The sequence below is a fragment of the Oncorhynchus nerka genome, linkage group LG3 (genome assembly GCF_034236695.1).
Source record: "Oncorhynchus nerka isolate Pitt River linkage group LG3, Oner_Uvic_2.0, whole genome shotgun sequence".
NCBI lineage: Eukaryota > Metazoa > Chordata > Actinopteri > Salmoniformes > Salmonidae > Oncorhynchus > Oncorhynchus nerka.
The window spans coordinates 20557509-20583884 of NC_088398.1; the positions used below are offsets into that span (position 1 = coordinate 20557509).

General features: G+C 42.8%; 2 protein-coding genes across 5 annotated transcripts in view; one reads left to right on the forward strand and one right to left on the reverse strand.

Annotated features, from left to right (window-relative positions):
* Nucleotides 1-3760: 3760 nt before the first annotated feature.
* Nucleotides 3761-7942, reverse strand: LOC115104079 (G patch domain containing 4). 2 transcript variants are annotated; one of them, XM_029625277.2, is made up of 7 exons: nucleotides 7853-7942; nucleotides 7423-7506; nucleotides 5964-6130; nucleotides 5731-5844; nucleotides 5504-5619; nucleotides 5279-5329; nucleotides 3761-5126 (listed from the first exon to the last, which is right to left on the reverse strand). In XM_029625277.2, the coding sequence occupies exons 2-7, from the start codon at nucleotides 7499-7501 to the stop codon at nucleotides 4235-4237; spliced, it is 1419 nt and encodes a 472-aa protein (XP_029481137.2). In that variant the 5' UTR covers nucleotides 7502-7506; nucleotides 7853-7942; the 3' UTR covers nucleotides 3761-4234. The 2 variants fall into 2 exon arrangements, with proteins under 2 accessions (XP_029481137.2, XP_029481126.2); XM_029625266.2 differs by having other exon boundaries at nucleotides 7830-7920.
* Nucleotides 7943-12928: 4986 nt separating this feature from the next.
* LOC115104088 (platelet endothelial aggregation receptor 1-like) overlaps nucleotides 12929-26376 on the forward strand; it is a 37736-nt gene continuing 24288 nt past the window's right edge. For 2 of the 3 annotated variants that reach the window (XM_029625291.2, XM_029625300.2), the window contains exons 1-2: nucleotides 12929-13170; nucleotides 15155-15322. In XM_029625291.2, coding sequence (XP_029481151.1) covers nucleotides 15252-15322 — 71 coding nt within the window. In that variant the 5' untranslated portion in view covers nucleotides 12929-13170; nucleotides 15155-15251. The remainder of the gene's footprint in view (nucleotides 13171-15154; nucleotides 15323-26376) is intronic. The other variant, XM_029625309.2, reaches the window with a different exon arrangement.

Consider the following 26376-nt stretch of genomic DNA (forward strand, 5'->3'; position numbering starts at 1 on the left):
TACTGCCCATATAAAGATGCCAACCCCAAAGTTAAAGTTTCCATCCTAGTTAATATTTTCTCATATGCTGATGGTCCAGAATGTATGTCACAGTGATGCTTTATGTTACTTTAAAATGTCAAAAACACCATGTAGCTGATCGTAGTGGTCCTCTGTTGCCTAGTTGATAGAGCATGGCACTTGCAATGGCAGGATAGTGGGTTTGCTTCCCAGGACCACTCATACAACAAATGTATACACGCATGACTGTAAGTCGCTTTGGACAAAAGCATCTGCTAAATGGTATATATTATTATTATTATATTCCTTTGCATGTTTCATGTTGCACAGATAGAGAGTGCAAACCTTGTCAAATTGGCTGGATGCTGTTCCAATCCAGTTGTTACCTGTTTCTGCACATTAAAGTCCCCCTCTGTCACCTTTGGAGGACCTGGCAAGGAAGCAGACGGCACTGCAAAAACAAGACAGGCAGTCAAGAGGAACAGATAGGACACTACTACAGGTAAATGCTATTAGGGAGAATCACACAGCCTTTACATGGTTACTCAAGCAATACAAATGTACAAAAAGTGAAATAGGAACCATATTAAAATATGTGATACAGTTGAAGTCGGAAGTTTACATGCACCTTAGCCAAATACATTTAAACTTAGTTTTTCACAATTCCTGACATTTAATCCCAGTAACAATTCAATTTTAGGTCAGTTAGGATCACCACATTATTTTAAGAATGTGAAATGTCAGAATAATAGTAGAGAGAATGATTTATTTCAGCTTTTATTTCTTTCATAACATTCCCAGTGGGTCAGAAGTTCACATACACTCAATTAGTATTTGGTAGCATTGCCTTTAAATTGTTTAACTTGGGTCAAACATTTTGGGTAGCCTTCCACAAGCTTCCCACAATAAGTTGGGTGAATTTTGGCCCATTCCTCCTGACAGAGCTGGTGTAACAGTCAGGTTGGTAGGCCTCCTTGCTCGCACACGCTTTTTCAGTTCTGTCCACACATTTTCTATGGGATTGAGGTCAGGACCTTCTGATGGCCACTCCAATACCTGGACTTTGTTGTCCTTAAGCCATGTTGCCACAACTTTGGAAGTATGCTTGGGGTCTATGTCCATTTGGAAGACCCATTTGCGACCAAGCTTTAACTTCCTGACTGATGTCTTGAGATGTTGCTTCAATATACCCGCATAATTTACCCCCCTCATGATGCCATCTATTTTGTGAAGTGCACCAGTCCATCCTGTAGCAAAGCACCTCCACAACATGATGCTGCCATCCTGTGCTTCACGGTTGGGATTTTGTTCTTCGGCTTGCAAGCCTACCCCTTTTTCCTCCAAACATAACGATGGTCATTATGGCCTAATAGTTCTATTTGTTTTTCATCGGACCAGAGAACATTTCTCCAAAAAGTACGATCTTTGTCCCCATGTGCAGTTGCAAACCGTAGTCTGGCTTTTTAATGGAGTATTTGGAGCAGTGGCTTCTTCCTTGCTGAGCGGCCTTTCAGGTTATGTCGATATAGGACTCGTTTTATTGTGAATATAGATACTTTGGACCTGTTTCCTCCAGCATTTTCACAAGGTCCTTTGCTGTTGTTCTGGGATTAATTTGCACTTTTCACACCAAAGTACGTTCATCTCTAGGAGACAGAACGCTTCTCCTTCTTGAGCGGTATGACGGCTGCGTGGTCCCATGGTGTTTATACTTGCGTACTATTGTTTGTACAGATGAACATGGTACCTTCAGGTGTTTGAAAATTTGTCCCAAGGATGAATCAGACTTGTGGAGGTCTACAATTTTTTTTCTCAGGTCTTGGCTTATTTATTTTGATTTCCCCATGATGTCAAGCAAAGAGACACTGAGTTTGAAGGTAGGCCTTGAAATACATCCACAGGTACACCTCCAATTGACTCAAATGATGTCAATTAGCCTATCAGAAGCTTCTAAAACTATGACATAATTTTCTGGAATTTTCCAAGCTGTTTAAAGGCACAGTCAACAGAGTGTATGTAAACTTCTGACCCACTGGAATTGTGATACAGTGAAATAATCAGTCTGTAAACAATTGTTGGAAAAATGACTTGTGTCATGCACAAAGTAGGTGTCCTAACCGACTTGCCAAAACTATAATTTGATAATAAGAGATTTGTGGAGTGGTTGAAAAACGAGTTTTAATGACTCCAACCTAAGTTTATGTAAACTTCCGACTTCAACTGTTTATAGCTACTGTATATTCAAGGAAACTCCCTCACAACAAGACGTTCATTAACGCTGCTACATCTGTGCTCTTTGTTATACAGTATGAAAGTGGTACTTCCTGTTGTCTCGTTTTGTAGGCTAAGAATGGGCTTCAAATAAGACCTTTCTAACTTTCAGGCGATGTGTCTTACTTCTTGAGCGTCAAATATGTTGATAAAAGGAATCGGGTATGAGCAAATCAATACACGAATACGAATAGAATTGTATATATATCTTATACCCTGAGTATACAAAACATTAGGAACCTCAGTTTGTCAGGGCGTGAACTCTACAAGGTGTTCGAAAGTGTTCCACAGGGATGCTGGCCCCATGTCGACAATGCTTCCCACAGTTGTGTCAAGTTGGCTGGATGTCCTTTGGTTGGTGGACCATTCTTGATACACACGGGAAGCTGTTGAGTATTCAAAAAAGAAGCAGCTTTGCAGTTCTTGACACACTCAAACTGGTGCACCAGGCACCTACTACCATATCCCATTCAAAGGCACTTCAAAAATAATGTCTCGCCCATTCACCCTCTGAATGGCACTCACTGTCCATGACTCAAAGCTCAACATCCTTCTTTAACCTGTCTCCTCCCATTCATCTAAAGTGGATTTACCAAGTGACATCAATAAGTGATCATAGCTTTCACCTGGTCAGTCTGTCATGGAAAGAGCATGTGTTCCTAATGTTGTGTACACTCAGTGTAGAACTGCCTTTTCATTCATTTGATTGTGTAAGCTTGAAGCCCATTCAAAAAAAGTAGGGGACTGACAACAGGAAGTACTTTCATACCGTAATCTCTTTCATTTGGACCAGATAAGATGCATATATCCATAACGTTTAGACACTGTCACGCTGGCTCACAGAACTGCGGCTAACTGTTAAATGTAGCCTATTTACTCATTTGTATCGACTTTGAGTTTCTTAATTTCTCATTCAGGAATTTATTCTCAACCCTCAAACCTACTATGATGATCATGGGTACTGGATTGGCCTGACTGACATAGCAGAAGACAGTCAATGGCTTTGGGTTGATGGACGTAATCAGAATCTGACTGATGTGTAAGGACATTCCAATCAGTATAAATACAACAAAGAAGCATGTTGCCTACAACAACTCTCCACCAAGAGCTGGATTCAATCGGTACCGTCGAAGGTCTCCATTGAAATTTAAAATCAGTGTTCCCACGTTCGCAGACTGCATTCACGGTAAACGCTGCATGCCGGACCAATCGGAAACCATTACCTTCAAATCTTAACGTGGATCTTCCTTGACAGATTGAATTCAGCCCTAAATCATTATTTTATTCAGTTTAATTCATTTTATTCTTTTCATAGGTTTTGGAAGCATCAACCTGTGGGGTCATGATTGTGCTTTAACTAACCCAAACAATGCACCTTCGGCTAATTGGAATGCTGAATCATATGGTCAGGGTAAATTAAGCCACGTTCACACAGTCAAAAATCTATTATAAAGAGTATATAAAAAATAAACACTCATTTGTGTAGGGCTTTCATAGGTTCCGCTTTTAATAAAATCACTGTTTTATAAACAATGTAATACTTCTAAATCAGCAGCTTTAATTGGCACTTGTACCTCATCACACAAAGTAGTAAGGAAAGTTTATTGAGCAAAGAAAATACATTACTGTGCTCATACATAGCAACCTCATATCTGATGTTGATATCACATTATTTAAAACATCCATGTTGAGAATATGAACAATACAAGACCACCATACAAGAAGCTGTATAAAAACACTAGTTGACTAAAGATATATATTCTTAGTCTGTAGTTGAATCTTTCCATACAAATAAATACGTTGACAAGAAACAAAACATCCTTTTTGCATGGTGTTGCAATAAGCGTTAATTAAAAATATACTGCATTTCATTCGATGGTTTCATGTGTCTATAAGATGTATTAGAGCGCTGACCCAAATCCCTGACCTGTTTCCTTTCCAACAAGGCAACCACGAGTCCTCATCAAACTGGTTCCTGTTGTTTAGCTTTCTTCTTTTTCTTTTTTAGAGGTATGGAGTCCAATACATCGTGCAAACTGTCCTCTACGGTCTGCTTGACCGCTTTGCATTTATTTTTTTTACCTTTTATTTTAGGTTCCTCCTCCACTGTTCTCTCTATTGCTCCATCCCGTTTCTTTTTCTTTTTTGGAGGGGTGTCCGCCACAGTTTCTGATTGGTTGGTTTCTCTATCTTTAGAGTGTTCCATCTCCTCAGCCACCTCTTTGTTCTTGGAGGACTTCTTCTTCTTGGTAGTAGTGTAGGAGTCCGTCTGTTGCCGAGTGGCACCTTCTCCCGCCGAAGCGTCTTCACAGCCTCCTCCGGCTTCACAGCCTCCTCCGGCTTCACTCTCTATAGAAATGATATCAGTTTCACACACCTCTCCATTTAGATGACAGCTCTCGCCCTCTTCCAACACCTTCCTCTGTTTTGAACGTTTCCTCTTGGTTGGCTGAGCATTGTCTGCTGTATTATCTTCCACAGACGTTAGTTCCTCCTCTACAGGAACCACAGCCACCTCCCCAGTGTTCTCCTTTAAACTTTCCTTCTTTTTCTTCTTTTTCACCTTTATTTTCATGTTGGTACTTCTGGAGACAACAGCAGAATCAGCGTTCTCTTCAGCCACATTCTCACAGGTATCCTCTGAGTGATTCTTCCTCTTTTTCTTTTTGGTCTTCTTCCCCGGGGTCTCATGGGTCAGTTCATCCTCAGAGATCTGGGCAGCTGGCTGGGTAGTGACGCTATCTGGTGTTGCAGCCGCTAGTTGGTTTTTCTTGCCATACTTTGCCATGAACTCTTGCTCCTGCTGCTCCAGTCTGGCTAGCTTGGCACTCATGGTAAGGCCATGTCTGGCTCCTCTGTTGCGAACATGAATAGGGACAAACAATGTTTAGCTTCCTAATTAAGACCAGGTTCAAGCCCTTCACCAACAGCATGCACCAAGATAGAACACACATTCATGTGATTTGTTTATGGTTTATTACAAAAGTATTGGTGACAAGCAACTTACTTGTGGGCGGTGCGTCCTCCACAAGCCTTCACCAGGTCAGCGTCTGATAGCCTATACAAAGGGAGAGGGAAACAGCATTTATTATTTAAACCTGTGAGTACATAAAACCACTGTCATTAACAATGTATGGGTGTAATCTTCACATTGACATGAAACAAATAACCTTCACAAACTGATATCAATCCCTGTATGTTGGTGGATGGTATTGGGCAGTGAGGTTCTTACTTGGTGGTGCTGGAGAGGTCCAGTCTCTGGTCCTCATCATCAGAGCTGCTACTGCTGTCATCTGTACTGGAGGACTTCTGCTCTGGCTGCTCCAGTCCTGCCAGGAGGGTGGCAGACTAGGAGGAAGAGAAATAAAACCGTTCCAGTCCATCCAATCTTTCTGTACTATCAAGAGCGCTCATTGGCACAGATATGGGTGTGTTCCATTTGGATTTGTTTTTCTGTACCTTCACAAAGCATCCATAAAGTTTGTCTCTTCCCAACATGGCTTTCGTTGGCTTCTTATTGGAGATCATTCCTTCCTCTTCCTCCTCCACCAACTTCTTCACCTGCACACCATTCTAGAACAGAAAGGTGGAGATGTAGCCTAAGCCCAATGTAAGTGTGTGAATGTGTGCATGCGTGTGTGGCCTAGTGGTAAAATAATCTTTCATTTCGCACCCCCCCTCTGAGGACTTACCTCGCCAGATTCCACTTCCAGGCTAGAAGATGCTTTGTTGAAGACATGGTCCCACCAATGGAAGGTGAACTGCTCCCCTTGACGATGTCCCACTCCTCCCTTGTCACATTTCACTTTGACTTTGATAGCCTCAGATATACCATTCTCCTGCCGACCAAGACCTTTACCTGTGAACAGTGAGGGGTCTTCCATTAGTGGTAGACTAAGAACATTAGATCTAGTTACCATTCATAACACCACAGAATTAGTTACAACTGGCAACTACTACTAGTAGGGACATCAAACATTCAGGCTGCTGCACAGACACTGAGGCTCTAGTCTAGAGCGCCCGGTTAAATTGTGTTTGAGAGCATTTTTTACACTCTAAATCGTTAAGTTAGTGAGAAAGAGATGTCATTGTTGCAATAGTTTGTGAGTGGGCAACATATGTCAATGTAAGATGATTGTCTGTTTAATTATTTTGCCATATTGAATTGAATATAGCGCTAATTTCACTAATGTGGACAGTTTGTTACTACCTTACTCACAAGCTTGCATTTTCAAACCATAACATTTTGTGGAATTACATATCCTTTAACCTCAGATTGGTGATGTTAGTATAAAAGAATATAGACATAAGATTTATTGCTCAAAACAGATCAATATCTTTGGTTTTGGACCGTTGATTGTCACACATGCTGGGATGTGCAGAACACGGCGTTAATGAAATGGCACAAAAAAAGTTGAGTCGGCCTCTCTTTAAAAGTTGCTGGCCGGCCTCTCGGGTGGCGCAATGGTTTAGAGCACCGCACTGCAACGCTAGCTGTGCCACCAGAGACTCTGGGTTCGCGCCCAGGCTCTGTCGCAGCCGACCACGACCGGCCTCTAGCGTCGTCCGGGTTAGGGAGGGTTTGGCCGGTAGGGATATCCTTGTCTCATCGCGCACCAGCGACTCCTGTGGCGGGCCGGGCGCAGTGCACGCTAACCAAGGTTTCCGGGTTGGATGCGCGCTGTGTTAGGAAGCAGTGCGGCTTGGTTGGGTTGTGTTTCGGAGGACACATGACTTTCGACCTTCGTCTCCCGAGCCCGTACGGGAGTTGTAGCGATGAGCCAGCATCATTTAACACAAGTTTCAGGAATACAAATTGAACTTAACATTCATTTCCAATGGTATTGTACTTAAATCAGGTAAAAAAAACTGCTGAATGAGTCCAAAAACGTGCTCTGATGGATTTAAATCACCAAAACTGGTTTGCCCTGCCTACTAATGTAATTTACAAGCAAGTTCAAGCTGACATATGTATAACGTTACACTTGATATATAAACTCCTGCCCGTAATCTTAAAATTTTCATTAGCTAGCATATTGCCCATCATTAAATGACTATGCTGTTACTAAAACAACAGTAACAGCATAGTCATTTAATGATGGGCAATATGCTAGCTAATGAACATTTCTGAAAATCTAACATTAACTTTACCTTGTTCCCAGCCATGACGCAGTAGCTGTTGCTCTGCAAACTTCAGTCCACGGCTCTTTTCCTGAACAGTTTCTGCCATTTTTTCTAAAGAAAAGAACATGTTAGCTAGCTAACGTTAGCTATATTACACTGCATTTGACAGGTCTTCAGTATCAGATGTCAATATTTATGTATTAGATAGTTGAACAGTAATGCACAAAGAACACTATTTTCTCAAATATAATATACAGATTCTGTTTTAAAAGTCCGCAAAAAAAGACTGCTCAGTCAAAGTTCAGTTTGGGTTTAGCTAACAAGCTAGCTAGCTAGTTAGTTTTAAGAGAACATTTACACTTCAATGCAAGTCATTGCTGGGCTGGTTATAAAATCATAAACAACGACCGGGGTAATAGTACTAATTATTTTACCTCATCTGGTTATCTAGACTCACATTGTTGTTCAAAAGGGATAAATAAAAACGTTTTCACAGTTCGACTGGAACCATGAGGTAAATTCAGCAGGCTGACACAGCACCGGAAAAGACTACGCTTCTTATTCTTCTTCGATGAGGTTTAACGGCGGTTGGCATCCAATAAATGTTGCATTACCGCCACCTACTAGACTGGAGTATAACTCCCTTATACTTTGCTTGTAAATACAAAATGTTTTAAAAAAGCACCAAATACCCTACCATCTAACCCTACACTCACCACCCTATTCCACTATTTAAAAATATCTAGGCCTACCTAGACGTAGGCAAAAAATCAAATCTTACTGAAGCATACAGTACCAGTCGAAAGCTTGGACACACCTACTCATTCAAGGGTTTTTATTTTTACTATTCTCTACATCATAGAATAATAGTGAAGAAATCAAAACTATGAAATTACACATATGGAATCATGTAGTAACCAAAAGAGTGTTAAACAAATCAAAATATATTTTATATTTGAGATTCTTCAAAGTAGCCACCCTTTGCCTTGACAACTTTGCACACCCTTGGCATTCTCTCAACCAGCTTCACCTGGAATGCTTTTTCAACAGTCTTGAAGGAGTTACCACATACGCTGAGCACTTGTTGTCTGCTTTTCCTTCACTCTGCAGTCCAACTCATCCCAAACCATCTCAATTGGGTTGAGGTTGGGTGATTGTGGAGGCCAGGTCATCTGATGCAGCACTCTATCACTCTTGTTTTTGTGGTCAAATAGCCCTTACACTGCCTGGAGGTGTGTTGGGTCATTGTTCTGTTGAAAAACAAATTATAGTCCCACTAAGCGCAAACCAGAGGGGATTGAGTATCACTGCAGAATGCTGTGGTAGCCATGCTGGTTAAGTGTGCCTTGAATTCTAAATAAATCACTGACAATGTCACCAGCAAAGCACCCCAACACCATCACACCTCCTCCACGCTTCACGGTGGGAACCACACATGCAGCGATCATTCGTTCACCTAGTCTGTGTCTAACAAAAACACGGCTGTTGGAACCAAACATCAAAAATGTAGACTCATCAGACCAAAGGACAGATTTCCACCAGTCTAATGTCCATTGCTCGTGTTTATTGGCCCAAGCAAGTCTTTTTTTATTATTGGTATCCTTTAGAAGTGGTTTCTTTGCATCAATTCAACCATGAAGGCCTGTTTCATGCAGTCTCCTCTGAACAGTTGATGTTGAGATGTGTCTGTTACAAGAACGTTGTGAAGCATTTATTTGGGCTGCAATCTCTGAGGTGCAGTTAACTCTAATGAATTTATCCTCTGCAGCAGAGGTAACTTTGGGTCTTTCTTTCCTGTGGCAGTCCTCACAAGTGCCAGTGTCATCATAGTGCTAGATGGTTTTTGCAACTGCACTTGAAGAAACTGGAATTTTCCCGGATTGACTGACCATGACTTAAAGTAATAATGAACTGTTGTTTCACTTTGCTTATTTGAGCTGTTCTTGCCATAATATGGACTTGTTCTTTTACCAAATAGGGCTATCTTCTGTATACCAGCCCTACCTTGTCAAAACACAACTAATTGACTCAAACGCAAAATCCCACAAAATAGCTTTTAACAAGGCACACCTGTTAATTGAAATGCATTCCAGATGACTACATCATGAAGCTGGTTGAGAGAATGCCAAGATTGTGAAAACCTGTCATCAAGGCAATGAGTGGCTATTTAGAAGAATCTCAAATATATTTGGATTAGTTTGACACTTTTTTGATTACTACATGATTCCATATGTGTTATTTCATAGTGTTGATGTCTTCACTATTATTCTACAATGTAGAAAATAGTAAAAAATATATATTTTAAAAAAACTGGAATGAGTAGGTGTATCCAAACTGGTACTGTATATCACTTGTTGGCCTATCCCTATGTACTGGTACAGATCTACTACAGTACTCACACCACTCCTCTCACAGTCCCTCCCCCTTGACCCATCCTCCTCTACTTTCTTCACTGCCTCAGAATATGATAACTTCTGCACTACTCTAGCCCTGAAAAGCTCATCCTGCCTCTTCTGCACTGGACATTTCTGATCCACAGTCCCATGGGCACCCCTATAATTAACACATATCATGTGGTGTAAAGTACTTCAGTAAAAATACTTGAAAGTACTACTTTAGATGTTTTTCGGGGTATCTGTACTTTACTTTACTATTTTTGACAACTTTTACTTCACTACATTCCTAAAGAAAAGAATGTACTTTTTACTCCATACATTTTCCTTGACACCCAAAAGTACTCGTTACATCTTGAATGCTTAGCAGGACAGGAACATTGTCTAATTCACACACTTTTCAAGAGAACACCCCTGGTCACCCTACTGCCTCTGATCTGGCGGACTCACTAAACACACATGGTTCGTCTGTAAATTATGTCAGTGTTGGGAGTGTGTCACTGGCTATCCGTACATTAAAATAACAAGAAAATGGGGCCGTCTGGTTTGCTTAATATAAGGAATTTGACATTTTAATTTACCTTTTGATACAAATGTATATTTTAGCAATTACATTTACTTTTGATACTTAAGTATATTTAAAACCAAATACTTTTAGACTTTTACCCAAGTAGTATTAAACTGGATAACTTTCCCTTTTACTTGAGTCATTTTCTATTAAGGTATCTTTACTTTTGCTCAAGTTTGACAATTGGATACTTTTTCCACCACTGCACATATCCCTACTTTCCCCAATGCTACACATTCCTTTGTCTCATGCCCTTATGCACACTTCTCACACAAACACCGCGAATCTCCCCCTTCATTTGAAGTGACTAAACACTGGGGTGTATTTTCTACGTTTCTTAAACAGAAGCAAACTGAACGAAACGGGGAGGGACCTAGTGGAATTTGTCCAATTGTAACTCTCGTTTGGTGGCACGTTGGTGGCACCTTAATTGGGGAGGACGGTCTCGTGGTAATGGTTGGAGTGGAATTAGTGGAATGGTATCAAATACATCAAACACATGGTTTCCATGTGTTTGATGCCATTGTATTTACTTCCTTCCAGACATTATTATGAGCCGTCCTTCCCTCAGCAGTCTCCACTGGTTTGGACAAATGATTACACCCTCGAACGAGCACAATCTGCAACGTCTTGAACTTGTTTTCAGTTTTAGTTGATTAGAAGTGGTTTTGAATTTGCAAATAATCCTTAATTGCTAAATGTTGTACTTGCGAGCCAAACTGAACATTGCCATTGTCATTCCAATACCAACCCTTACCCAATACATAAGTGAAAGTCGCAGAAGGCTGTTGAGGGAAGGACGGATCATAATAACGGCTGGAATGGACCTAATGTAATGGCATGAAACACATGGAAACCATGTGTTTGATACCATTCCACCTATTCTGCTCCAATCAAGGTACCACAAACCTCCTATGTTGAAACTACAGTAATTTGAAACAAATGTGCTCTATATCCTTCCAATAGTGGACTCTTGATTAGCCTGCCACAGTTCTGACAGTTGGCCTACCTGCCCCCTTGTTCTTGCAAACCTGCCTCCTAGGGTCCCAATGGAGAATCCCCATGTTGGGGCCCCAGAGAAAATTGCATTGTGATAACGTTTTCATCAACAGCTGTTTCCCCAACCTTTCCAACTTATACCCATCCTGTTTGTAACATTTTTACACGTTTCTTATAATTATGGAGCCTATGGGAAGCTATCTAGACATTGTAATTGTTTTACTTATCATGCTTTGAAAATGTCAATGATTCATAATCAATATCGTATTTTATCACAATATGTTTATATTCTAAAGCAGCAGCTTGCCACATGAGTAAAGCTTTCATAATCCACCAGGGGTCATATGAGATAGAGAGAGAGCAATCTGCAAATCAACAGATGGGTCAGGGTCAAGCACATCTTTACATAATATGTCATTAGTCTTATTCCATGATTTTCTGCAGCTCAATTGATTTTAACTTTGCTTTTGAGTTTGTGTAGAGACATAGGCTACAGTTCCACTCTAACTGCGTCCCCAGGCTCAATTAGCGCATGACAGGCAGGTGGACATGATTAGTTCCATCCTACAGGAGTCCAGTCAGGCTTTGTCTCAGAGGACCCTGGTAGGGCACTCTAGCCTACAGGAAACCATTTTATGTTTTCTGTGGGCTCTTGGTTTCCTCATGACAAGGATGTGTGCGCCAGTAACCCACCATGCAGTGCTGTTTATCTGTGTAAACACTCAGCAGGCAGGAAAAACACACGTCCTGAAGTCCCCAGTTATCATCACCAGCCTACTGTTTACCAGGAAACTCTTCTCTTGCTGCCTTACAGTCCCTATAAACCACCCAGACACACAGTTATCACAGCAGTCACAATATATATTGTGAGCCAGAAGTATCCCAATGTCAATAAAACGTGTGTCCAGTGTCTGGGGGGGGGGGGGGACCCCAAGAGGAAAGATAGACTGGCAGAAAATGGATGATGTGCAGTATGCATATTAACATTTTTCAACAGGAATACATTTAAATGACTAAGCCTATACAACACCAGGCCTACTATGTTGAATTATTGGTTCTGTACAGTGGTGAAAAATGGGTTTAAAGATGCCTTCATCCAACATTGCATCTACATGATGTCACTGATGCACTAGGTATGTCTACCTGCACTGAAGGCCTAATCTAGCATGCAAATGAGTTCTTCTGTTTTCCATCAAGTAGTCATTGCCGATTGGTCCTTATTTCTTACAATCTGAACCACAAATTCCTGACCATATCTCCCCATCCACTTCTTCAGATCTTAAACTAGGCTACTGTAATGAATAGCGATCATGTATGACAAAGAGTTGATAAAAACGTGCACTTTGACGTCATCACCTATTAGTTCAATCCCATTTAAACTGTATCAACCATATACTTCAGGCCTCCGACAAGATAATACATCAATTTGAGAATTTAGTTTTTGTTTATTGTGAAAAGTCTAATTGTAATCAAATGTTTACTATTCTATAATTATATCTCTCACTCTCTCCCCCCTCTCTCTATCTCTCTCTCGTTCTTCTTTCCTGTTAATTTTTCAATTCGCTACTTGCCTCTCCTCTCAATCCACAATCTGCGACTAACAGACCCTCCCCCCGATGGATGCGGCAGAAACCAATGCACTGAAATTGTGAAGTTATACAACTGCTCTTTCTTCACTGACTTCATCTGGAAATCATTTTCCACCGCTGGAAATTTGTTATAATATCGTGAGGTAGTTTACTTGGAGATTTTTCGTCGCATAAATAGACTATCGCCGCAAATACAGTGGATTAACAACAAATGCTTTTCACCCAGGTGAGTGCAGAAAACGTATGCGTTTAGAAAACAAACGATAAAGTCTCCATTGTAAAATGATTATGCCTGATTATTCGCAGATTATTCAAACTGTAACGGCATATTTAGATCTGTATGTTTTTTTATTTGATTCTCTCCCGTACTGTTGTCTTGCTCTTTTCTCTGAAGTACAGCACATACAGTAGTACATCCTGACATGCCTGTATATTACCATATATATCAGTAGATAGAAAATAACACGTGAATACTGAACATTTGTATTTGGAATGCTGTTTTTGTGAGTATTTCTTGTAATGAGTGTTTCCTGGGGCATAGCCATATCCTAAATCTTCATAACTAAGCTGGGTCAATTCATATTTTTCTAGAAGGATTAGTCTACAGTCTTGATATGCAAAACATGATCTGGCTATCGTAGAGTGCCATCTTAATGTGTATTGTTTGTTCAGGCTTGCAGTTGTTTAGGTTTAGGGTTCAAGTCGTTTCAAAGATGCTTCCACTTGCCTGCCCCCCCCACCCCCCTACATCTGAAGTCAGGATGTCATCCACGCAAAAGTGCCTCACTCATGTGAACCTCAACCTGCATATTGTTACAAATATATCACGTTTTTCATCTTTATTACTGATGTTTATTTTCATCACGTCGAGTATAGTAACTGTAATTATATTAGCAATAAAGAATATAGGTGCATTAATGTTACTGTATCTTAACTAGGCCTAGGTGTTTGTTTTTTCAAGACTTACTCTTAAATATCTAGGTATGGTATAATGACTGTAATGACAAAACAGTCAAGCTCAACTCATAATAGAGATGTGGGCTAGAACACACTCATTTCTGGGCCTCCAGATTGGTTTATTGACTAGTCATAACTAGGACAGCTCTTGTCTAAGGCTGCTGTCCTGCTATCTGTGACACACGAACCTTTGATGTGCAGGCAGTATGTCCTCCATTAGAGAATGTAGAGCAGAGGAAGTCAGTGGGAGTAGGTCTGCTGTTGTTTCCTTACGCCAAACGGCCAGCCTCCGCCTCTGTTGTCTTTTCATTTTATTAAGCACCTCTTGGGTATTCCAAGATCTTAATTGACCTGGAGGCCTACGTTGTGGCAAGGCAAGATTCATGACTCATGGCAACGAAGCGTGGGGATGAGGTGGCTGTCACCTCTAGCAGTGTGCGACACATTGTGACACGGTCTGAGTGACTGAGTCAACTTTCAACACTTCAAGTTGAAAACATACCAAATGGGACAATCATAGTGAGTCCCCTGGTGGATCTGACACACCCAGTGGTTTTCATATCTATGTGTAGCACATTTCCTCTTTGGATGACACATATACTCTTTCTATGGCTATTTCTTATTGTTTTAAAGGTAAGTTATATGTCTGTTTTCACCCAGCTTTACCTTAGGACTGCAAACTGGTCTAAAATCCTCTAGTGCAGTACCCAAAGAGAACTTACGAATGGAGGCTCTTGGGAGAACCTGGTGCTGTTGCAGATAGAAACACTTTAGCACTCAACACCTGGAAAGGAAAGATAGGATATGTGATTTACACAGTAAGCCGCTGCCACCTGGACCTGACAGCACCTAAACTCCCATCTACTGTGCTCTCCAAGACAGCTCACCAAAATCCTCAGGAAAACACATTGATATCCGTCTGTAGTCAGCTGACCTCTTTACAAAAGTAGATACCCATTGGGCACAGACGTCAATTCAACATCTATTCCAAGTTAGTTCAATGTAATTTAATTGAAATAATGTGGAAACATCATTAATTCAACCAGCGTGTGCCCAGTGGGTAAATCCAGATTCCGTGTGGATTTTTCTGTCTAATGTCCATACATACTGCTCTGCTCATCTACAGTACACCTCTTGGATATGTGTCTGTTCGTCTGCAGACTGTTACTGCCATCAGTGAGTACTGTATGCAGATTTGGGGATCTCTTTTCTGTCTGTGGTCTAACTACAGATTCCTCTCTTAAACCAAACAGCTGGAGTTTATCCATTGCTCTCCTCTGACTGGCCTTCTACGACCGTCTGTTTCTCCATCCACGAGGTGAAGTATGGAGGTCTGGTGAGCCATCGGATATGTTTTGGTTTGGGATGACACTGGCCAGACACACCAGAGCCGAGGTAGAAATAGAACGAGTAGAGATGAGGTAAATGTAGTTACAGTATATTAGCTTCATGTTCATTTTGTCTTCCAAATGGCAGACACCCTCTGTTTATAAAGGTTTATTGTAACGCCACATAGTACACCCGGTCTCTATGGGTTTTCTTTTGAAAGCCATGGCTTTTCATGAAAGGTTTATACCAGGTCACAGACAATTTGTGTGTTGTTATTGAGTTGAGATCGTAGTTGTGGATCCTTGCTTGTTTTCTATCCAAACATGTCACTTTATGGACTCAGAACATTGTTTATATAGAAGGTGGATTAATGGTTATACTGTTCAGAGGGTGTGAGAGGTTCTTACGAGGTTTTTTGACATCGTAGTCTGGCAAATGTAATGTTGTCAAATCTACAAAGCAATCTCCCAATTGATAAACCTCCTAGGGATTTTTTTCCCCCAGCCAAAGTGATTGTCAATATTAAAATGAATACTTGAATGATTTGATGATTGGTCAATCACGTCTTTTCAGTCTTTTGTGCAGATAAATCATCGTAATGGAAAACAGCAAAGAGCAATGGCACGTTCAAAAGAAGGTGACAGAGATGTAATATTCCTGCCACATGCTTGTATAAGTCTCTCAACCCCATATGCTCTGCAGCCGTGCAGATCATTTGGAGCAGATACGACTGCAGCCATCCGAGACGTGGGTTTGGACCGGTTCTGCTGTGGGACATGGACAGTTACTATAGGCTCGGGCTCAAATAAACCTTCATAAAGAATAGAGGATCGAGGGGGAGGGGACTGGAAGGGGTTAATGGAGTGACCACAAAGTACTTGTACTGTGATAAGTGTCTTTGGAGCTGCTTGTGTTGATGGTTGTTTGGATGGGTGGGTGAAGTTGGGTAGGAAGGGTGGTATTGTGGAGGCATGGTGGAGACATGTGTAATTAAGATTTGGGGGCCTGTTCTGGTGCCTCTCGTTTCATGCGGTGTTTATAGAGGAAGGCTGTAACAAACAGAAACCTGAGCTGTAGAGGGAGGAAATGTATCCCCTTTAATGTCTCATTGCTTTCTCAGGCCGTCTTGAGAAAATGGTTGTGTTTTTTCCACTCTTCGTTGCTTTCAGCAGCTGGTGTGAGGTCATTTATGTAAATGAAGCAAGAGCCATTTATATTCTCGACTGTTGGACAAGATGTCATATTTACAATATAATGTGAAGTCTGAATGTTAAAATAAATAACTGTTATGTCATGCTTGGCACCCCCATTGACATGTATTGGTAGAGCCCCACTTGATGTTTTTCCCAGTTCCCGACCTACAGCCAAACCAGTCGTCCACCAGCTGTGTGGAGCAGTGATTCCATGGCTCTCCATCATGCGTTTTATGAGATCCCCTCCCCTCACAAACATTTCCATTATTCAGGTTAGGTAATAAAAGGGAGAGTTAGTCACAGAGAAATGCAGAATGAGAGAGTATCCCTCGTCAACATCATCGTTATTCAAAACAACAGTCTATGTTAGCATCCCAATGGACTTGCTCTTGGAAACTCTGGGTACAGCAATGCCAGGATGGGTATGATGGTGTTGGTAGAGGATCGTTTTTATTTTACCCGCCAGAATCCCTCCTCAGTTGTGTTTACTTGTCAGAGGAAGGGAAGGTTGGGATGCAGACCTGGGTTTACAGGCAAGATGTTTCCTATCCGCTTCCTATTGTTTGTCCTAGTTCTGTCTCCCTGCGCTCCACAGCGATGAGCGAGGGGAAGAGCTAGGAGAATGTGGACTTGTGGGGGTTTGGGAGACTGGGATGTTTTAACTTAGTTTTCTTTTTGCACCGTGGCAGATAAACAGAGAAGTAAACTATCAAAATAAAGAAAGTCGCACACTCCGTGTATAATCTCCCAGCAATTTAATGGGTATTTACCATCGTTTTGGCATCACCGTGCCTTCCTCGGGGTCCTTCCTCACCATGAGGAAGGCACAGGGATGCCGAAATGTTGGTAAATACCCATTAAATTCCTGGGAGATTATACATGGACTGTGCGACTTTCTTTATTTTGATAGTTTATAGTTTATTCGCCGTTAGTCAGCGCCTCCCCACAAACTATTATTCTGCGTGTGCGCCAGCTCATGTTCTTTATCAGATAAACAGAGCAGAGCAAACAAACTATTTGGGTCAAGAGACAGCTTGGCCCCTGTGTTTTATAAGAAGTGAGCGAGCACATGAGTTAGTAGAGTCAATATTGAGCCATCTTTTTGAAATGGTAGAATGACCCATATGATCAAGATGACCCCATTTAAAGGATGCTTTTGGAGAAGTGCTGAAGGAAAGGAAGAAGCAGTAACACTTACTTTTACAGTGTGTTAACTACAATGAAATGACTGACTACCTAGTCACAGCTATAGCAATTTATAGTTATTAGTTGTGAGGCTACCATGAGAGAACGCCGAATTTCCACTCCAACTTATTTTTTTATTTTTTTTACATCAGTTCAGATCTCTAGTTCCCACTTTGCATACAGAAAAATAAAATGTTACATTCATTTGCCATTTCCTTGATTGGCGAAGATCATACCCAAAGAGGAAGGGATGCTCCTGGCCCCTCTCCTTCCTCACCTGCCCCCCGTGTTATTTGCCCAGGACGTCCTGTGTGGTGGCGGTGGTGTGCATCTGGCCCTTGTCTCCAGTTGCCCCCTGCCTTCCTGTTCTGTCGAGCAGACCTGCAGGTGTGACACAAAACATTTGTTTTACCATATCTTTACATTTGGCATGCATAACGCCCACATGGCTGCCACCTATAGGTCTCAAAATAGGTCACAGCACCACTGCTGTGAAAGCACAGTCGCAAAGACAAAGCATAGGAACATTTTGAAGGGTTCACCTTCAGGGTAGCACACGTGGCTCAAGTTCTAAAGTGAAAAAAAAAATGAGTTTGGTCTTTAACTTCCAAATGCTCAGAACCAGGCCCATCTGGAAAGGGAGATATTTTGGTTCTGTGAAGAAAACGCTGCGATAAAGGATCACATTAATAAGGAGCAGATTTCCTCCTCGCCCTCCAAAGGCAGCGCACTGAAGGCCAGAGGCAGGCCAGTAAATCTATTGGGTTTAACTGAGAGGAATTTACTGGCCCAGACTGAACTTCCTGGAAAAACAGAGAGGTAGTAGAGATAGAGAAAGAAAGAGACAAATACCTTATGATACACATCCCCCTCTTAGTTCTACCCCTGGTTACTGTCCCATTGAGTTATTTTTGCTAGCATGTCACAGAACCTTTCTAATGTGCAGTCATTCAGCCATAATACAGAGGGACGAGTCTCTAGATGCACATCTGCCTGCACGTGTTTAGGTCTATGTTTCTTCATGCATTGTGCATAATGACCTAACCACATACCCTGCAGGCTTTTTACATTTAGGGAGGTACATGAGGTAAATAAATGCCCAGATGGGACACCATTATTACTCCCCAAACAGGAAATGATGCCCAGAACTCATCCTGTAAATTTAAAGAAGATCAACAACAACAGAGAAAATATATACCAACAGCTACCCAAATGGGTTCACCTCGAGCCTATCTCACTGACTGCAAATAAACTGGCCAGCTAGTTACATTAGAAGGGTTGTCTTAATCGAAAGCAGATGCTGCATGGTCGTAGTCTGTTATCGTAATTTGCTCTCAGTTTCATAGAACTGTGAAGTAAAAAACAAAGTAAAGGCCCAGTGCAGTCAAAATTCAGTTTTTTCCTGTGTTTTGTATCATATAATACAACAGCTGATGAAACTAACAGTGTAAAAGTATGAACAAATGTGAGCTGGTTGAAAATACAATATACACAGGACCTTATAATCAGCAGATTTGCATGGGAGGGAGTTTTGGTGTTCCATGGTGACATGGGGTAAATTGGTTAATAGACGAATAACAAACAGTGTTCCAAACCTCTCTGCCAATAACAGCTAGTTTTCAGTTTTTCCCTTCCCACTCAGACCATTCCCAGACAATCCTAGCAATTTTTTTACTTGAGAGATATATTTTTTTGCTAAAAACGCAATTTTTGCCCATTTGAATGGAAATCTATTCCAGTAAGGTACTTAATTGTTACCAAGAAATGTGATATTGATATAAAACGACTTCATTGGGCCTTTAAAGCGAATGCCCATGGCATGAAATGTGTGGTGCTTGAACCATGTGTTATTGAAGACACTGAATCAGATACTCAACCACGCGATACTGAAGGATCGGTGTATGAATGTACATGTTACACTAAATGTGGAAAATCTTTGTTTTATTCCTTGGGTTGTCTTTAGTCTTTCTAAACGTTTTGCATTGTACCGAAACCTATATATTAGGAATGATCATACCTCTATTGGAGAAATACTTCAACTAAGGTATACTGTAACATCCAAATCTGTGTTACTGTAACCTATCAGGACCGCTGTGGGTCCTGTTGAGACCATGGTTCCGTTAGCCTTTGTGTTAGCCAAGGCAGAGGGGGTTTGACACCACACCCTGCCGCTGGAGAGGGGACTGCAGCTAACATCTGGGACTACAGTAGTACGCAATATGCATGGGATTCAGCCAAGGGAAAGAGGATAGTGGCTAGAGATGGAAAGTGTGAGTGCACACGCTTGTTGTGGGGGAGGGCATGTGAGGCCTCAATGAAGTCACTGTAGGTCTCTGTATTTGCCCGTCTGTGTTTATGTGGATGTGTGATGGAAGTTTTTTTTTAGATGACCAAGCAATTTTTTGCTGTCCACATCAGTTCAGCATTTCCTTTTGTTAGAGTACATTCTGCTCGGGCTGTTTCCCTTACTGAGAAATTACAGAACAAAACATTATTGGAATACTGTACTAGTGCTGCTCTACGGCCGATGATTAATTGGGTAATGATTGACAGACGGCAAAATTGAGGAAGTACGAGAGGCAGAGAGTGTTTTTGAATTTGCCACCGCCAGTGTAGCAGATCCAGATGTGCACAGTGCACAGACTACAGTGTGGTCATGAAACAGGCATGGCTTTTCTAGACTTGGATGATCATAAGGAGGAGGATTGATTTCGTAAACAAAAGTGAAGTGCCTATAGAAAAACCAAACGTCATTTGAGGACCATAGAAGCAGGTCAAGATAACATTATTACTCTCTTTTGGTCTTTTTATCTTTTGACATAAAGGTTGAATTAGTGGCCAGTTGATGAACTTAGACACAAGTGCTGTTTCCAGTTGTTCGTCATTGGTCAAAGTGTTTAGCTGGGTTTTTTTGTAATTCTGATGGTCCACTAAAGATTTAAAATGCTTGTGACCTCTTGGCCTTGTTGTGTATGTTGGAAGAACCCAGAGGAAAACAAACATGGATGAAAAGCTGAGTTTTATGTCTGGTAGTGTCATGAGAAAATCAGCCGAGGACGATACACATCATCTAGAATAATTCACTAGAGGTTCCCACAATACTCTGGGCCGCTGAAAAGGACAGAGAAGTTGAGTGAAAGTGATAGCATGAAGGAAAAGAGCATGGAGAATGATTGAGGAAATTAGATTGACGTTGTAGTGGTGGAAATGATGGAAAAATAGATACGATGTGGGACAGACTTGGTAGAGGACATTTTCGAGGAATATTGAAAGACTGCAATCTGCAGTGTCTAGCTCAAATTGGCGGTGGTCATGGTAGCTATATTGTTGTCGTCACTTGCTATCCATCCAGTGCGTTTGTGTAAGTACGCTAAGCTGTTCTTTGTCTGTGCTTGACGTCCGGCCTTGTGCGACGGCCACTTGTGTTTAGAAAGTACCATACACATTCTTTATGATGAAGTCCACTTTTGTTCATAGAATTACGTACATTTACATGTGAAGTGTGACATCATGAGGAGGGTGATGTGTTGAGGTGTGACTGGTGTCTTGAGTTTATAACCCCTCTTTCTTGTACACAAACAACCTTGACACCTTACAGACTCATATCGCTTCACTGTCACGCGCCAAGGCCCTTTTCTAACTTTCATCCAATGACTTGGACGAGCATCATGATCACGGCATCATGTGTGAAGTGATTCAAGGGGTAGTATAACAATAAAATTGTGGGGTCCAGGGCAGCACAGGGTGACTCACAGAGACCTTCAGACTATAGGGAACTTCCTGTTGTAAATGCCACCACCCTATTGTAGTAGGAGAGGTGATTTCACTACAGGGTATGACAGGAAGAGCAAAGGAAGGGGTCGTTCTGAACAAACAAGCTTCTGATGATGATTCATACTACAACACCAGAACAATCAACATTCCTGTGAATGTTTCAATGGTTATCAGGATGTCTAGAAAGTGATAACACAAATTGTGTAATTGTGAAATTCTCAAATGATGTAGTCATTTATCGTTTCAATATTCAAGACCTGTATGTCAGGATGTTACAGTATTTATTGAGGATAATTATGGTAAATATGAATCTACAGCTGAGGATTCGGTTATAATGATGTGTTACGACTTCTATGAATGGTGAGTGGAGGAGTCAAGCGCAGAAAGCAGGTAATTCCGTACGCGGATATTTTATTCCAAAGACAGTGGAGACACGGACATGCGAAACACAAGGGTGCATGAAATAACCCGTCCAAAATACAAAGGACTAAAACTGTCCGGAAAAATATAGGTCTCACTAATACACCAAAACCAAATAACAGAGAACAAGCCCGCACAAATACCCAGCGGGCCTGGTGCCCTTAAATAGCCTACAAACAAACACTAACTCAAAACAGGTGTACCCAATTAAACCCAATAAACAGAAACAAACGGAAAGGGAATCGATGGCAGCTAATAGGCCGGCGACGACAACCGCCGAGCGCCGCCCGAACAGGAAGAGGCACCAACTTCGGCGAGATTCGTGACAGTACCCCCCACCCCCTGATGCGCGGCTCCCGCAGCGCGCCGACCCCGGCCTCGAGGATGACCCGGAGGACGAGGCGCGGGGCGATCCGGCTGGAGGCGGTGGAAATCCCTCAAGAGGGAAGGATCTAAAATGTCCCTCCCCGGTACCCAGCACCTCTCCTCCGGACTGTACCCCTCCCAGTCCACGAGGTACTGCAGGCCCCTCACCCGGCGTCTCGAGTCCAGAATAGCTCGTACTGTGTACGCCGGGGACCCCTCGATGTCCAGAGGGGGTGGAGGGACCTCCAGTACCTCACCGTCCTGTAGGGGACCAGCTACCACCGGCCTGAGGAGAGACACATGAACCGAGGGGTTAATGCGATAGTAAGAGGGAAGTTGCAATCTATAACACACCTCGTTTATCCTCCTCAGGACTTTAAATGGCCCCACACACTGCGGCCCCAGCTTCCGGCAGGGCAGGTGGAGGGGCAGGTTTCGGGTCGAGAGCCAGACCCTGTCCCCTGGTGCGAACACCGGGGCCTCACTGCGGTGGCGGTCAGTGTTTCTCTTTTGCCGTTCACTGGCCTGCCTGAGAGAATCCTGGACTGCCCGCCAGGTCTCTCTAGAGCGCTGTACCCACTTCTCCACCGCAGGAGCTTCGGTCTGACTCTGATGCCACGGAGCCAGGACCGGCTGGTAGCCCAGTACGCATTCGAATGGCGACATATTCGTGGATGAATGACGAAGTGAGGTCTGGGCCAACTCTGCCCACGGGACGTACCTCGCCCATTCTCCTGGCCGGTCCTGGCAATACGACCTCAGAAACCTACCCACTTCCTGGTTTACTCTCTCCACCTGCCCATTACTTTCGGGATGATAACCAGAGGTAAGGCTGACCGAGACCCCCAGACGCTCCATAAACGCCTTCCAAACCCGGGACGTGAACTGGGGACCCCGATCAGATACGATGTCCTCTGGAACCCCGTAGTGCCGGAAGACGTGGGTAAATAGAGCCTCTGCAGTCTGTAGCGCCGTAGGGAGACCAGGCAATGTGAATCGATGGCAGCTAATAGGCCGGCGACGACGACCACCGGGCGCCGCCCGAACAGGAAGAGGCACCATCTTCGGCGAGATTTGTGACATGATGGGGTTATGGGATTAGTGGATTGTTCTTTTATACCAACTAAACTGTACTAAACAGCTTGTCTCCAGCATGGAGGTACATTCACTATGAAAGCTCACTGTACACGCATGTGGTCTCTAGAATAATACCACTTGATTCTATGGTAATTACATATCCAGAATCCTGAACTGTTGCTGGAGCCATCTCTGCGATGGTCTCACAATAATGCTAATGGTGTGGTCTTTCGACCGTGTTCTTGCTGTGTGCGTTTACAATCAAGCCTGTGTTTTCTGGTTATGGTTTGTGGAAAGCCTCTTTTTTTTTATAACAAGAAGCGTATGTGTCTCCGCACACATTATGATCCCCAGGACATTACGGCACATATAATTACTGCCTGTATGGTCATGTCCCTCCAAAACCTCAGCCAGGGCCTCCATTTTAGGTTTTCCACCATTTCATATAGTTAAGCTTGCATAAAAAATACTATTAAGACCCTAAACTATGCTTTTTAATCTGAGGTGAGTGTTTTGGGGTGTACTGTACATGTACATATGTATGTGTTTTTATTCTGGCTAGAGTACTCCGGAGTGTTTGTGTTTGTGAGGACCCCTACACTTTCCCTGACCGACGAAACCACAGTCACTCTGCCTGTGGTTATGGTCTGGAGTGTGCCGGCCCTAGAGGTAGTTTACACTGTGTGGCTAGCTGGTTGCAGACGAGAACACACAAGCCCTCACTGTGGGGCGACGCAACTTGGAGAGAGAGGCCTCAACTTGGCCAAACGCCCAACACAACAAGAGAGAATGTGTTCCCAGAGTGTCAGTACAACACGTTTCAGTTGGCCAGGCATTCATACCGACCTTATCGTATGGATATATTAGGTCTGAATGACCATGCATGAACTAGCTTCAAGTATTACCTTAACAACACAATAAGGCACATATTCCATGGCTGACTGTTCGGCCATGTGTAGAGCTCATGTTGATGTTCTCATAAGGCCCAAAACAACAGCAGTACCATGGTACCCTTATCAACTCTACCTCCGTTATCTATTTCAGTCTGTTCAGTGTCACCCTATTGACAGTGCCTATGACATAAGCTTTCTACACCAGAACCACATGACCAACATCACAGGGATAGAGTCTAACACATCCACCCCAACTCTGGTTTATCAGACTGCTAGAGCTTCTCTCTAGGAGTAGAGGAAAAGGTGTGACCATCATGTAGACCTCCTGACCCAATCATCTGGTATTTGGGGGCCACTCGACCTCCAGGTCTGGGGCCCGCCAACCTTTTTCTTTTGGGGGGATTGGGAGGTTGGGGCCCCCACATAGCATATGTTAGGAAAATATGTACCCTGCATGCCCGTTCGGTAATCTGTCCCTGCTCACACACAGGCCCTGGACCACAAAATAATAGGGTGCGTGTTCCTCATTTCCCCCAGATAACATATGATAGCAAAATGTGTAGAATAGTATTATAAAACTGCACATTTTTCTCTCTGAACCATGGCTCATTTCCCCTGGAGGACGGTGGCCCGGGGCCCCAAATGCGGTGGTCCGGCCCTGTGTGTTAGGCAGAAGAAGAGAAGAGGTGTGAGGTAATAGAGTTGACATACAGACATACTGAAGGTTATTTTTTATTTTTCCATAGCAACTACCCTGATTTAACGAAGCGTTAGAGAAGTGTTTTATGACTCAAACCGTACCATAGATTGGCAGACACCATTAAGCGTACAGCATGTCACTGTATTGAAGAGGCTGTTGCTGAGAAGGGTTGTGTTGAATCGAGTTCAAAATGTTGACCGCATCAAACAGATTCCCTGAGGTTCAATAACATTTTTAAAGAAACAGACATCCAAAAGTGATATATCAAAAGTTAAAAACAGGTCAAGTTCAATAAATTACTTTTCGTCTTTTATTTTTTGACATAAAAGTTGAACTAGTGGCCAGTTGATAAACTTTGACCAGGGATGGGCAACTTTGATTGGGGTGGGGGCCACCAAAAATCTGAACTCAATGTGAGGGGTCGCAGTGGCTCGCGGTTCTGCGTACCCACATCCATACTCACACATCCATACTCACACGTGCAGTCAGAGCCAGCCCTAGCCTTTTGGGGGCCCTAAGTGACATTTTGTTGGGGCCCTAAGGGACATTTTGTTGGGGCCCTAAGTGACATGTTTTGCCATAGGGTGGAGACAAATGTTTGCAGTTTTCAATATAATATCAGAGTGAGAGTGACTAATACCATCAATGGGGGCTCCCCGGGTCTGTAATTCGACCATGATTACTACTAGTTTAGATAACTGGCTAGACTAATTTACCAATCTAATAGTTTTTAGATGACATGGGCTAAATGAGTGACTGTCAGTGACTGACTGACATCAAATGATGCGCGCCGAAATCGAAACGTGGTGATTTCTACGATTCTACTCACTCTCAACAGTAAGTTGAGACCCCGACTGAGTTTAAAATATATTTTTTTTTAGGATGGTCCATGGGCCTACAAAAACGGGCCTCTAGTTGCCCATCCCTGACTTAGACACAAGTGCTTTTGTCAGTTGTTAATCATTGGTCATCAAAGTGTTTAGCTGGGGTTGTTTATGTTTTCTGATGGTCCACTAAAGATTTCAAAGGCTTGTGACCTCTTGTCCTTGTTGTGTATGTGTAAAAGTTGAGTGTAGGGCCTCCCGGGTGGCGCAGAGTTTAAGGGCGCTGGGTTCGCGCCCAGGCCCTGTTGTAACCGGCCGCGACCGGGAGGTCCGTGGGGCGACGCACAATTGGCCTAGCGTCGTCCGGGTTAGGGAGAGTTTGGCCGGTAGGGAAATCTTTCTCTCAATGCGCACCAGCGACTCCTGTGGCGGGCCGGGCGCAGTGCGTGCTAACCAAGGTTGCCAGGTGCACGGTGTCCGACACATTGGTGCGGCTGGCTTCCGGGTTGGATGGCGCTGTGTTAAGAAGCAGTGCGGCTTGGTTGGGTTGTGTATCGGAGGACGCATGACTTTCAACCTTCGTCTCTCCCGAGCCCGTACGGGAGTTGTAGCGATGAGACAAGATAGTAGCTACTAAACAATTGGATACCATGAAATTGGGGAGAAAAAGGGGTAAAATAAATTTAAAAAGAACAACAAAAAAAGAAGCTGAGT

What these genes read in the sequence shown, in the direction of transcription:
- LOC115104079 (XM_029625277.2), bottom strand. Translation starts at nt 7,501, where the DNA reads ATGGCAGAAACTGTTCAGGAAAAGAGCCGTGGACTGAAGTTTGCAGAG. An exon ending in TGGAAGTGGAATCTGGCGAG is followed by an intron (nt 5,845 to 5,963) that starts GTAAGTCCTCAG and finishes TTTCTGTTCTAG; the next exon opens with AATGGTGTGCAGGTGAAGAA. An exon ending in GGAGGACGCACCGCCCACAA is followed by an intron (nt 5,127 to 5,278) that starts GTAAGTTGCTTG and finishes TGTTCGCAACAG; the next exon opens with AGGAGCCAGACATGGCCTTA.